General features: G+C 41.6%; 1 protein-coding gene across 1 annotated transcript in view; it reads right to left on the bottom strand.

Moving 5' to 3' along the window:
* The window catches only part of LOC149320830 (complement C4-B-like), a 94839-nt gene that overhangs the window by 47405 nt on the left and 32521 nt on the right, over positions 1-14913 (bottom strand). Inside the window, exons 11-17 of the mRNA XM_089502623.1 lie at positions 13007-13183; positions 12040-12219; positions 9343-9525; positions 6913-7068; positions 5667-5793; positions 3349-3420; positions 1438-1638 (exon numbers count right to left, since the gene is read on the bottom strand). Coding sequence (XP_089358749.1) covers positions 1438-1638; positions 3349-3420; positions 5667-5793; positions 6913-7068; positions 9343-9525; positions 12040-12219; positions 13007-13183 — 1096 coding nt within the window. The remainder of the gene's footprint in view (positions 1-1437; positions 1639-3348; positions 3421-5666; positions 5794-6912; positions 7069-9342; positions 9526-12039; positions 12220-13006; positions 13184-14913) is intronic.

Below are 14913 nucleotides of genomic sequence, written 5' to 3'. Positions count from 1 at the left end.
AATCCCTTCTTCTTGTCTACAGAGATTATGTCTCTATATTGAATTCTATCCTTCCTCTAAGACTTCAGGGCAACTTATACGGTCCCATCTGTCTCACACAAATTTACCCTCATAACAACCCTGCGAGATAGGTCTGGAGCACAACTGGGTCAAAGTCACATAGTGAACTCAAAGGCTGAAGAAGGAGCCAGACCTTGGTTCTTTAGTGCAAGTCCTACATGTTGTTGACTACAGCACAGAAGTGGGAAGGGCCATCTTTCTGTCAACTATCTGTCTGACTATGAACTAATATGATAGCTAAGATATGGTGCTGGAATCCCCAATTCAACTCATAATTCAACTCATAGAAGAACTCTGGGTGAGCCACTTACACTGAACCTTAGCCCTAACTACAATATGCAGATAGTTGTCCTAACTCAAGATGTGCAAGCTCTATAGGGTTAGGATTAGGCACACGCTTCTCTTGCCAGTAGAAACGCCATTCTGTTCACAGAATCCTGGCTGATCTTACAGATCTGCTGACAGAATGTTGGCAGAGGTGCACTGCTGGCTATGATCTGCTATGAGAAGAACCACAGAGAGAGGAGAAGGTTAATCCTAAATAATTCACAACATCCGCAGGCTGGCAGGATTCGACATAGCTTCAGCAAATTGTGGCTGAATCTGTACTAGAGAAATAAATTAATTGCAATAGCTCAATACTATGGAATTCTGGGATTTATAGTTGGTTGTGGCACCAAAGTTCTCTGACAAAGAAGGCTAAATATATCACAAAACTATAAACCCCAGAATTCCACAGCATTGAGTCATAGCACTTAAAGCAGTATCAAACTGTATTATTTCTGCAGTGTAGATGCAGTTTATTATCCACCTCAGTTAGGTCTTAGAAATTTGGGTCACCTTGTGCCAGTTGGCATTGTCTGGACTGAACTGCCCCTATGCCTATGTAGTCACCTTCTGTTGATCAACCTCAAAGATTGGCTGGCAGAGGGGTCTGATGACACAACACCTCTACCATCTGATAACAACCAGTAGAAGAACCAAAAAAGGACAGGAGAAGGGGAAGAGCAAGTAAAAAGCTAGTTATGCCAGATCCAAATTTCCTCCCAGACAGGAATGGATCCAGAATGCCAGCATAAAGTTAGACCAGGGCTGGGAGAGGTTTGGGCACAACACAACTTCAACTGACCTAGTGGTCCACGTTTTTCCTGCAGACAAGCAGGAACATATGTTGATCTTAAAACAATGATCCTAAAATCGCATTTCAAAGAAAGGACATAGTGGGAGACCACGGAGACACCCACTTGTAAACACTGGACCCACACCCACCTTTTCCTAGATTTCACCAGCCTTAGTTAACTTCCACCCCAGAAACTGAAAAGGCTACTACCCCTTGGGTCAGGGATATAAGTAGCTGATCCTCAGCTCTCTACTCACTCCGCCCAAGGTTGTGAGAGCCCCAGGATTTGCGTCGTAGCTTGGAGGCATGCTTGCAGCAGTCGAGGAAGACTTTGCGGCACTGCCTGGCATTCTCCCCCTGGATCCGTTTTGCACGGTCCTCGCACGTTCGCGCTCGGCGAAGCAGCTCCATTCCACCCCGGCAACATGCTTGATCTTTAGGATCTGTATACTTGGAAACTGCATGTGAGGGAAGGAGAGGAATATGTGGAAAGGGACAATAAGGAAAAAGAGAGTCAAAGATGGCCACACTTTTTCTTCTATGAATTCACTTAGATCACTTCCTTAGGCCATTTTGCATTGGAAGGAGAGGTGGACAGAGAATACTGAAGACAGCCTAGGAAAGTAGCTCAGTATATATTCTACAAATGTTGGCTGTGCACAGATTTTCTTCCTCCTGACAACGCTCTTGGGACTGCAAGGGCTTCCCTGAGCTCTGACACCTGCTTAGGGCCTTTGAATTTGTCCTTCAAACCACAGGACCATTTCAGCAAACCACGTCCCAAGACCCCTTGTGCAAATCCAAGAAATCACTACAAACAGCACCCCAAAAAGAATGGAACAAGTGAACATTGATGCAACAGCAGTTGATAAAACCCAGCAAATCCAAGGAATTATACCACGGGAATGCAGGCTTTTCTAAACCAAGCTGGAAGAATCTTGTGTCAAGTAATTAGTTACAGGTTACATGTTAGTAACATATCCTCCCTGCAAGTATCTGGTTCAATAATGGTTGCAGTTTTCAAAGAGTAACTCTTTCCTTTCTTCTTACTTGAAAGTAAATGAATAATACACTCGCTAGTTTCTCTTCATTTTAAACCATTAGAATGCTACATGCCACTTAGCCTGTGGTACAAAATACAACTAAATAACAGTAAGGCCAAACTCCCCCTATAACTGTGTGTGTGTTTTGTGTGCCTTCAGGTCATTTCTGACTTATGGCAACCCTAAAACAAACCTATCATGGGGTTTTCTTGGCAATATTTGTTCAGAGGAGGTTCAACATTGCCTTCCCCTGAGGCTGAGAGCATATGACTTGCTCAAGGTAACCCAGTGGGTTTCATGGTTGAGTGGGGAATTGAACTCTGGTCTGAAGAAAAAGTTCCCAAGGGAATATGAACACAGTAAATAGAAGAATTTTAAGTGTGAATGGTTTTCAACATCTGACTCTCTGAAATGCTAGAAATTCAGGGGCTGAAGGAGAAAATCATTTCAGGGGACAGAAATTTTGGTTTGAGGAGCAATGTCCCCAGTTCCCTCTTTCCCTTGTAGCCATACCCTTGCATGGATCCCCTTTAAACATCTGTCTCTGAGAAAAGGCATAGTAATAGTCTTAGGATTTTATCACCAGCTGTCCTGCCACCATTGTGCTCGGTTAAGAATGGAACTATACCAGTTTGGCATAATTTCTTATTGCACTTTTCCCCACAATAGCACTTTGGCAATCCATGGTCATATGATTTGTTTTCCACACTGCAAAATGCTGCCTTCTGGAAGGAAGGTGTGAATAAGCAATCATGGCTGTCAATCATGTCTTAAAGTCAGCTACTGTGTGAATGCTTCCCAGCTTCAGGAAGTGGGGAGAGGCGCAGAATCTTGCCCACTTACACCAAGTGATTGCCTGAGAAGCAGAACTGCAGCCGAAGAGATCTATTGTATTAACAGAGTAGAGCGAGATTGAGAACCTATTGACGGGTTTTGCACATCAATGAATAGGTGCACTAACGAATGGAATGCAAGGCAGCAGCAGGACAGATACAATGTTGTGTGATAAGTACTAGCCAAAGATGTTTTTATCCTGTAAAAATTCCAGTTTTACAGCTGGTGTGATAAAGTTCTTAGCTGGAAATTCACTTCTCTCCCTTCCCCCCTTTCCTTCACAGCACTCACTTGTCTTCTGGAGCTCAATCTGGAATGGCAATGAACGCTTCTTCCGGGAAACATCCACACTACATCCATGTGCTGCACAGACAAAAAAAAGTAGGGTTGTAGAATTCTTGTCAACAATATTAGAAGAGACAGGATCCAGAGAAAAGGACAGGGCAGTTTGACATGAATGGAACAGTAAATAGTAGGTGCCAAATACCTCAGAAGCTTGTTAAATACCTACTAATCTAAGTCAAGAATTCTGAGAGCTGAGTTTCAAAACATCTGGAAGACCAGAGTCTGAATATCACTGACTCAGAACACCATCAAATACTGTGATCCAGCTGTTTGAGACCTCTGGGAACTGAAATTCCAAACCCTTGGAAGACCAAAATTTGAGAACTACTGTCTTAAGCATATGATGATAAACATGTAATGAACATCTCTTTGAAAAGGAGTAGGATTTATATTGGGGTGAGCACATAAGGCAAGACTTGGGAGAGGGTCAATTTTCACAGAATAATAGAATCACAGAATCTTACAGTGGGAAGGGAGCTACAAGGGTAATATAGTCCAACCCCCTGTTGTTGTTGTGTGCCTTCAAGTAGTTTCCAACTTATGATGGCAAACCTATCATGGGGTTTTCTGGGTTTGAGAGTGTGTGATTTGCCCAAGGTTACCCAGTGGATGTCCATGGCTGAGCGAGTAACTGACTCCTGATCTCGAGTTGTAGTACAATGCTCATACCTCTACACCACTACAACCCCCTGCCATGCAGGAGTACAAAATTACAGCACTCCTTAAAGATGCCCACCCATCCAACCTCTGTTTAAAGATCTCCAAAGACCCTCCAAGGCAGTCTATTCCACTGTGAAATAGCTCTTAGAGTAAAAAAAGTTATTTCTCATGTTGACATGGAATCTCTTTCAGTCATTTGAATCGTGTTCTAGTCTCTGGAACAGCAGAAAACAAGATGGGTCCATCTTGTATGTGACATCAGTTCAGATAATTAAAGATAGCTATCACGTCACCTCTGAGTCTTCTCCACTCCAAGCTTAACATATCCAGATCCCTAAGTTGTTCCTTATAAGGCTTGGTTTCTGTCCCAGGACTCACTGGCAGTTGCACAGACTGCCAAGAGTGCAAAAATTATGGGAGGGGGACACAATCAGAAGTGGCTAGAAGTCCCCTGGTTTTGCAAAAATGTATTTTTTTGTTAAGCTGCTCAAGTGGCTCTGAGGCCTTTAGTTTAAATGATGATTTGCTATGCCTAAAGGATTCCAGAACAGGCAATTCACTTGTTTTCTCTTTTTTGGTCAGAAAAAGATCATTCTGTGGCATATGGAGGAGCTGAAGTACCCTATGCCTTTAAACAGTAAATGTCCAGCGAGACCGATTATCATAAGGGAAGCAGCTATCAGTAAGTCAGTCCAGGCCAAGTCTTACGCAGGTAATCCAGGAAGATGAAGGGAGGTGGAGGCTCAAGGTCTCAGCCAGCGCAGAAGTCTTTACACAAAGCCATTAACCCAAATATCCAAAGGCAAAAGGGGGTAAGAAAAGGAGTCATTAAAACATAGCCAGTCCAGAGGTGAAAAAACACACAAAGACCAGAGCACTGCCAGTTGAAGAGACTGAATGGTTAAATGCAAGAATGACTCCCAGCAGTTGCTGGGAGATTTATAGGTGGCTGACTCTGGACACCAGAGGCTTGATGAGTCAGAATTTCCTGGTTAACAGACTGATTCCTAGGAAGCTACTCCTTCTCCCTTTGCTGCACTTTGAAGGAAGGTAGGGAGGGGGGTGTCTCTTCAGCATCTACCAAATCCTAGTGAAGAGAGCCTCTCAGTTATTGCATCCACTAGCTTTTCAGATTTAGAGAGGGAGAGGTCATTCAGAGCCAGAAACTCCTCAAAATTCAAATCCTCTGGAACAGATTCCTTGGGTGCTAAACGGCCTTGGAGGCCATGTTCAACTACAGGAATGCTTTTGGCCCATCTCTGCTTTAAACTGTAATGGAATGCGAGAGAAAAGACAGTACTAGGAAACTCGTTTCCATGATGGTAGAAGAGCCTTCACCAACATAGTATGCTCCAGAGCTAGTGGACTACAGCTCCCATCCACCTCACTCAGCATAGGCTAAAGTGGGAACTGCAGTGCCATACATTTCATTTTATTCTGGACTTTTAAGTTTTGTACTGACTAAATGTTTAGTTTATTTTTAAAAGAACAATCATCACACGCACACACACACATTAAAAAGAGCAAGACAGAGTGGAAATGGGAACTGTTTGGCCTGAATTGTGTCTTCTCTAATTCTTCTCATGCTCCCAGTAGTGACTCACCTTTCCGGAGTGAATTCTGCAGGTTACCTGCACGAATAGCAAGTCCAGCATCTGCAAAAACACCAAGTGTATTTTCCCCACTGCCAGCAGTGCAGCCGAGGTCATAACTTCCCATGGCCTGGAAAACCTGTTTTCATGAGGGAAAAAAAGAAATCAAAAATAAGATTGTGAGGAGATGTTGGATGATGGAGTCAAAGAGACTGAACAGTATATGTGAATGATGAAGATGCAGGAAAGGATGGAGGAAAAGAGAACTAAAATCCGTGCATCACTAAGTGATGGTTAAGATTTTGATTTTACTGATTGGTACTTCACTATACATTAAAATATGAAGCATACTTGTTAATTTCTAGGAATGACCATATAACACTGGTCTTGAAGTCCCTGCACTGGCTGCCTATTAGTTTCCGGGCAAAGTACAAGGTGTTGGTGATCACCTTTAAAGCCCTACATGGCTTGGGCCCAGAGTACTTGAGGGAACGCCTTCTTCCCTATTGTCCGCCCCGCACACTAAGGTCCTCTGGAAGAAATCTACTACAGCCAAAAAAATCTAGGTTAACATCAGTTTCCCAGAGGGCCTTCTCTACTACTGCTCCTAAACTATGGAACAACCTGCCGGAGAAGATCCGTCACATTCCCACTCTGACAGCTTTTAAGAAAGCACTCAAGACGGATCTCTTCCGGCAGGCCTCTCCAACTTAGTTACCCTCCCCAGATATAGAGATATTGTCCCCTCATTTGTCTATTCTTCCCTGCCTATGCTTCTGCCTTTTTTAAAATGCTTTTAATGTTTTTAATGTTTTTATACTATTATTGTTTAATTCTGTTTTAGTACTGGGAATGGGGGGGGGGGCGGTAGGTCTAGGGTTTGATTTTTAACTCAGTTGTAATTGATGTATTTTATTGTTGTAACCCGCCCAGATTCTTTGTGATTGGGCAGGCTATAAATAAATCTTTATTATTATTATTATTATTATTAATTTGAACCATAGAATCATAAAATTGGAAGGGGCCACATAGGCCATAGAGTCAAACTCCCTACACAATGCAAGAACTCCAGCCAGGGCACACCCAGCAGATAGCTGTCTACCCTCTTTCTGAATATGTCTACAGAAAGAGAATCCACCTCTGCCCTCTTACTGTCAAGAAATTCCTTCTAATGTTCAATCAAAATCTATCCTTCTCAAACCATTAGAAATGAACATGCAAAGAAGAATCGGGGAGGAAGAAGGGTGGGAAGAAGTACCTTGCCCTGGGTGAGGCGGTTCTTCCGGTTGAGGGCATAAACAGCAGAATCAGTGGCAGAAAGAGACACGGAGGATCTTGAGTCAGTGGTTATGGTGAGTGACAGGCGGTCCTGAGGTCGCCACTCGCTTTTAAGTACTGCTGGGCGGATTTCCAGCTGAAAAGGAGATAGACAGAATTAGACCCTGTTACCCAAAGACCAGGTGGGGGAGACTGGGGGTCCCCACCAACCATTAGCATTACAAATGTTGGGGAAATTAGCTTTTGCAAGAAGCTTGGGTTACCTCGGGACTGTTTGCACCTGTTTATACCAGTACTAACTGAGGAGGATTCTAGGTTCTGGGTGAATGAAGATGGTTTTATTTAGAAAAATGCAAAATGCAATCACACACACAACATAACAATTTACACAACAAATAGAGATAACCAAAATGGAACTATGGAAATGGGACAGTAGAGTTTTTAGGGGTTTGCATTGGGATTATACTTACCTGTCTCATGACTAGACCACGGAAAGCTGGAATGGAGTGGCTCGGACTGGGAGGTCTGAGGGCAACACAGAACATACACAGAGGTGTATGCCATCTGTGTGCACAGAGGTTATGTTTTGGAACCATATTTATACCCGAAAACTAGCAACTAGCAATGATCTATCTGGTCAGGTAACAAAGGTTGGATGTCTTTTCCCAGGAATGAACAGTGGGATTCCAAACTTGTTGATGACTTTAATTTTAGTGACACAAAGCAGTGATTGGCTCAGGATATCGCTGAGACTGATGGATGGGGAAATCTGTCTGGGGATGCAACAGCGGGAGACAGAGAAGCTGGTTTACTGCTTTGAGTGAAAGGAGATCCATTGTCTCAAGTTGCGAGAAGAAATGCAGATTATGTGGGGGAAGAAAGGAGCATTTAATCCACACATTTAGATCTAATGGTCTTCTTTACCTGGATGTACACATGCCTTGGGACATGTTCCTTTTCTCCTGGGAACCTGACCTAGCGTTCCTGAAAGGTCATCAATCTCTCAAATATATGCTATCTCCAGATATGAGATATGAGGATCACAAAATGCAGCGTGGGATATGCATAGGTGCTAATCCCATCCTAGCAGAAATAGCCCTTGCACACTACTTCAGTTATAGCATTGTGATTCCACTTTAGCTGCCCTGGCTGCATCCTATGGAATCCTGGGACTTGGTGTTTCGGGAGGCACTAGAGCTCTCTGGTGACATATTCTAAGTACTTCCCCAATCGTAAATCCTAGGATTCTACAGGATGTTGCCATGACAATTAAAATGGAGTCATAATGCTATGATTCTGTACTATGAAAAGTCCCAGAGTCATTAAAATCCTGGTTATCTACCTAATGTTTGCTCTTCACTGCTCCCACTCCTTTCTTGTAGTGTTTTTCATCATGCTTTATCTTCCATTAAGTTCTTCATTTCACTCTCCCTCATCTTCCATCCACCTGCCTTTCTTCCTTTACACTCTAGTCAAGGCTATTAATTTACTTATTTATTGCACTTTTAAATGGCAGTGCCCACTAACCAGAGGGTGGTGGTTTACAGTCTATTAAAAATGTATATAGTACAACAATAATACGTTATTACCCAATGACACGTTCATTACAGTATATGCATGGGACATGAACAAGAGAATCAGGAGTCTGATCATCTTCCCCCCAATTGTGCTATTACCCCATTTTAATCATGTTTTAATGATGCTTGCCTCCCATGAGAAAGCGTCCAACACCAGTGTGGCATCGTGGTTTCAGTGCCAGACTATGACTGGAGACTAGGGTTCTATTCCAAGTTCAGCCATGAAACTCACTGGGTAACCTTGCACAAGTTAAATGCTCTTGGCCTTAGGGGAAGGTTATGGCCAACCTCCTCTGAACAAATCTTGCCAAGAAATCCCATGATAGGCTCACCTTAGGTTGCCATACATTGGAAATGACTTGAAGGCACACAAGAAGAACAACAAGACAGACACAGAATCATGTGATATAGCTACAGATGCTACTATCCTGCCCTAATTCCACTTTTCAAGTCCCATGTGATAAGATCACAGGAGGTATCCATGAAGCAAGTCACTCTATGGCTGCATCCATACTGCAGAAATAATCCAATTTGATACGCCTTTCACTGCCATGGCTCAATGCTATGGAATTCTGGGAACTGTAGTTTTGTGAGACATTGAGTCTTCTCTGTCCGGTGACCCAACAAATTACAGAACCCAGAATTCCATCACATTGGACCATGGCAGTTAAAGTGGTGCCAAACTGGATTAGTTTTGCAGTGCAAATGCAGTCCAAATTTCCACATGAAGCAGGCTCCCTAATACTAAACATACAAATCAACTCCACAAACTCCAGCAGGGGATTCTGGGATGTCCAGTTCATAATATCAAGCTTATTTCATGTATGACTCACCTTCCCCTCACAGCGATCAGCAACATCCACCCAGATGGAGTTTGCCACAACCTCATCGCCAAGACGGTAGAAGACCACAAGGCGAAATGCCGGCATCAGGTTGGATGTGATAGGAATGGAGACTGCAGTATAGGAGACACGGGCCACTTGGTTCACAGATATGATGTCCCCTTTGTTCAAAATCTGGACACAAAAGGCCATTTCAGTGAGAAGTATTCAGCATATTTGTTGCACTTTTGACCATTCAAAGTGTCACGTTCAGATTACATTTCTGCAATTTGGGATGTGGAAGCTGGCCTCTTGCCCTTTCTTATTAAAAGTTCTTATCAAGGACCAGCTAAACATTATTCCCGTACTAGTTAAATTCAATAGTACAACTATTTGCAGCATGGAGAGGATTGTGTTCTACCTGTATGTCATGTAGTTGCTGATGATGGAAAGTCTGTCAGATCAAAAAAAGGTTGCAGCCATAATTCAGCAGCACAAACATAACTGAATACAAAAGGATCTAAAATGAGACTTGAAAGAATTAGGTACTCAGAATCCTCTGGATGGGCAAATCAATTTTGCTTTGTCCCCATCTCCCCAATTTTTTAAAGTCTGGGTTTTCTGCCAAATTTATAAAGGCAACAATTTTTTTTAAATTCTTTTGAACAAAGGAAGAGAAATAAGATATATAACCATCTCCTAGCATTTGATGATGTGAACCATAGTCTACAAAAACAGATGTCAAGATTTTTTTTTAGTCTTGAAAGTGTCACAAGATTCATACACGGCTGAATGCTTCCCCACATATTAAGCCTCCTTTAAAGAAGGCTGTGTGTCAGAAAAGAAGGGCTAGACTATAAATTGCATTTTGTTTTCAACTTTAAATTTTTCTCAAGATTTGTAATGGATTTGTAATGGAACTACATTTAACTCAGCAGGGGAGAAAAAGAAAAGAGGGCAAGAAATCTTGCCCTTCCCTGTAGACAGAGGCAAAAGCAAACTGTTGCAGCCTCTCCTAGCTTTTGTGCTCTTTTTTGTGAATAACATTTGCCAACTTGACCACACTCTGACATAGCTTGGCCACACACGTACTAGTAGTTTTCATCTGTGAAATGTTGGAGGCTATGCCTTGAGTATCACTGGAGTAGAATGAAAAGTGTAAGATATACATCCACATCTGGTATGTTGGGTTGTGGTTTTCAGTTCCAACATGGTCCTAGCCCTACAAACATCACTCTGATGTGGCAATTTTTAAGAAGAACTGTGATGGATCAGACCGCACCCTGTCTAGCCCAGCATTGTGGGCAGCCAGATGCTTGTGGGAATCTCATTGTCAGAACATTAATGCAATGCTGCAACTTCCACTCAAGTCATGCTCCCTATCAAATGGTATTCAAGTCATCCTGCTTTTCTCAGTGGAAGCTCAGTAGGCCCTTCATACCCACGGTTTCTGCATTCATGGATTCAACCATCTGCAACTTGAAAATATTCACCCCCGCCCTGCAAAATTCCAAAAAGCAAGCATTGTTTTTGCCATTATTTTTTAAGGGATGCCATTTTGCTATTCCACTGCATGTGAAGGACTTGAGTATCCACAGATTTAGGATCCACAGTGGTCCTGGAACCAAGCCCCAGCAGGTATCAAGAGCATACAATAATATATTGTGATTAGTAGCCTTTAATAGCTTTCTCCTCCATGAATTTGCAAAGGAGGGAATATTTTAATTGAGAGGAAGCATCCATCTCCCACTTGGGATTTTATCACATGGGGATGGGCATCTTTATCCCACCCAGAAAGTGCTATTGAACATGATTGCATGAAAGGCTTTCTCACTACATTGCGCTGATCCCATTAATGTTCCATAAATGAAGTGGAATTCTATTACCGTGATCTTCTGATAATACAAAATTAGGGGAAATGAGGGGACGATTACACTTCTTTCATGGGACATTCATCGGACATTCATGGCTTTCGTGTGATCACACTCAAGCACATTTTCTGGATGGGACAATGTCCCCATAAGCACAATTTTGTGTGAAACTCCTTCCTGTGATTGTGTGATAAGCACAGAATAAGCACAGGACAGGGATGGTACAATGTTGTCCCATCCCGCATGTGATAATGTCCTTGGACTCTGAGTTGTTACAGTCCAGGAATGGTTTACATGTCCAGTCATATGTTTACATGTTTTAAATCAACCCAAGGAGATAGAGCAAAAGAAGCTACTCTTGTCGTGAGATAAAAACCCACTACCTATGAGATCCATTTTATCACCACCTTAGATGCCTTTAAGAAGGCACTTAAGATGGATCTCTTCCGGTGGGCTTATCCAGCCGACCTCTTATAGGAGAACTTTAAGATAAAATGCTTCACTTCTGGTTATGATGTATGTTTTCTAAATATTTTAGATGTTCTAGATGTTTTAGCTGTTTTATTGATTTAATAATAATGTCAGTGTTTTATTGATTGTATTTTATATCTGTACTGCATTAAATTGTTGATGTAATCCCACCTTGATCCGCAGGGAGAGGCGGGAAAATACAAATAAAATTATTATTATTATTATTATTATTATTATTATTAAATTAATGGAGAGATTAGAAATTGAGAAATTAATCAATAATCCCTGATAACATCCAAGAGCTGTTGCCTCTTCTTTCATTCATCACAGAAGTGGTGGGGCCCAGTATCCTGTCCCATGGACTCACCAAATAATAGAAATTGGAGAAGGCAGATGATCCAACATGTTTCAGTCCAAGTGTGAAGGTGTCTCCAGGGTTCAGCTCTTGGTGACTTGGGCTTATAATGATCAAATAGTTCCCACTTGGGGAATTCATGGCTTTGGCAGTCATGGTGGCTTCTGCTGGAGATTCCCTCCCAGCTGTTAGCTGTGTGGGCAACAAAGAGGCAGACACATTTCTATGCAGATTCAGGCCACATCCAGAATACACTACTGCAATTTTTGCTCTAAATCAGGGATGGGGTGGGGAAATCTCAGATCCTAGGGCCAAATCTGATTCTCCTGTCATCCCCCTATGATCCCTTGGAGAGTCCATTTTTTTGTAGAGTGGTGAGCAAAAGACAGCAAATTTGAAAAGGGATGAGTTGGGAAGGGAGGAAGATGCACTTCACTTCAAATGCAAACAAAATGACATTGTATCCACACTGTAGAAATAAAGCAGTTTGACACCATTTTAACCACTATGACTTTGTCCTACAAAATCCTGGGATGTGTAGTTTGGTGAGGCACTAGAGCTTTCTGGCAGACCAAGCTGAATACCTCACCAAATTACCAATCTCAAGATTCTACCGAACAGCTAAAGTTGTATCACAACAGCTAATGTGGTATCAAGGGAATATGAACAACTATGTATGATCCACATTTTGAAACACCCCAGTTCTGCAGTCTGGAATTGTCTTTATGAGGGCGGCTTGGAGCTGTTACTGTAACTAATTACTTTTAATAGTAACTTCCTATGTTCTGACTCAAACTCTCCCATTATCTCTTTAATTTTAAGAAAACTGCTAAGAAGCTAGAACACCAAGTTTTCCCAGTTTCTCTCAGTTTCTAATCCCCAGGCAGGTCTGTCTTTTCTTTCTTCCAATTGCCCTTTCTCCCTCCTCTTGATATGATTTTGTCCCCTCTCCCTCCTAGCAAGGGCACCAGGCCTATACCGTGACAGAGAGGGAGGTTGCTTTGGCAGGAACATTGATTGTGTGCTTGACAATCCCACGATCATCACTCTTGAGATCAACGTTGGCATCATCTGGACTTGAGGCTCCAGTTATCTGGGTTGAGAAATGAACTGGGAGGTTGGAAGCCGGTGCTCCATCCGGGAGTGAAATGGTCGCCTTGGAGGAAAAGACAGAATAATAATGATAATGATAATGATGATAATAATGAATAACAAATAATAATAATAATAATAATAATAATAACAATTTTATATTATGAAGTGTGATTACATAGATTAAAATATAATATATAACATATTATTATAATATATTATAATACAGTATATATAATATAATATTATATATTATAACATATTACAACATATATTAAAATATATTACTGACTATTAAAGGCATAAATCAAAACACATAAACATCAAATTAAAACAACCATAACACATTAACATCATCCAGATTAAAATATACAGATTTAACATTGATACGTAGTTTAAAATCCACTGACTCAGCCTGCTGGAAGAGATAGCTCTTTAATACTGTTTTAAATTAAGACGTCATGTTTAGCTGTCAAATATGTCCCAACAGGTCATTCCACAGTTTAGGGGCATTGGACAAAAAGGACCTCTGGAGTGACAGTTGTCAATTTACTTCTGGCCAGATGAAGTTAATGTCCCCTAGATGACATGAGTGTATGGGGCAGATTATACAGGAGGGAGCAATCCCATAGGTAACCTGGTCCCAAACCATGTAGGCCATTAAAGATAATAACCAATACTTTTCACTTTGCCAGGAAACTAACTGGCAGCCAACAGAGGGATTTTAATATTGGTGTGATATGCTCATCCTACATGCACAAGCAATCAATCTGGATGTCGTGTTTTGAATTAATTGAAGTTTCTCAACTTGGCACAAAGGTAACCCAATGTAGAGTGCACTAGCCCACCAGATTGACAATTAATTGTTTTTTCAACACTGGCAAAGGAACAACACTCTGTGTCTCATCAGAGGGCAGCAGGGTTTGTGTTGTGGGCCACACAGAGCAATTGCCTGTGACCTCTAATGGAGGATGGATAGTTCAGGAACTACTGACACCAACATAGTCCAATGCAGAGTACATTGCAAAAGTCCAGCCTTGAGATCACCAGTGTATTCACTACCATCTTTAGATCTTCCAATTGTAGGAAGGGAAGCTGGCAGCTGTACTAAAAAGTTTAGGATGGAGGGCATCATAGGCACACCGGAATGATGCAGAATTTACCAACAGGTAAATGTAATAGCTAATACATGAATGTGTGCATACTGACCCACAGAAAGAAAAAGAAAAAAAGCATCTGGGCCAGGGGTGTGAAATTCATTTCTTTGCTCCCTGCCGCACATTCATAAACACAACAGCAGCAGCAAGATACAGAGAGTCAGCTTTCTCAAGCCTATATCTGATAGTTATTCTCAACTAGAGCAGGCCAAAAGAAACAAGGCGAACTTGGTAAATGCACCCCTATGGTAGATTTTATTACTTCAAATTAGTCTACTCTCACTAGAATAGTTTATTATCTGTGTGGTTTTTTTTTAGTTTATTACCAATCTACAATTGTAAATTGTTTTGTTAGGGGTTTTAATAGTGTAATTAAGTGCATTCTGAGTTTACTGTGTACAATTTGTTTGTTTTTATTGCAACCATTTTCATTATAGTGGTAGCACCTTGCCTCCCAGCTCTGTGAGAAACGTAGACTATAACTCGAATAAATAAATAGCCTCACCTATTTGGGGTGTGTGTTTGAGAGAGCGAGAGAGCAAAAAACAGCATTTGAGAAAGGCAGGATGCAACTAAAAAAACCGAGACTGTTTACTTGTTTGAGTTATATCATGCCTTTCTCAAAGGGCTGGATGCA

This window comes from Sceloporus occidentalis, unplaced genomic scaffold (genome assembly GCF_023333645.1).
Source record: "Sceloporus occidentalis isolate IW3139 unplaced genomic scaffold, rSceOcc1.0.p SCAF_1, whole genome shotgun sequence".
Classification (NCBI taxonomy): domain Eukaryota; kingdom Metazoa; phylum Chordata; class Lepidosauria; order Squamata; family Phrynosomatidae; genus Sceloporus; species Sceloporus occidentalis.
Note: the sequence above shows the minus strand (reverse complement) of the source record. Positions and strands in the feature narration are given on the sequence as shown.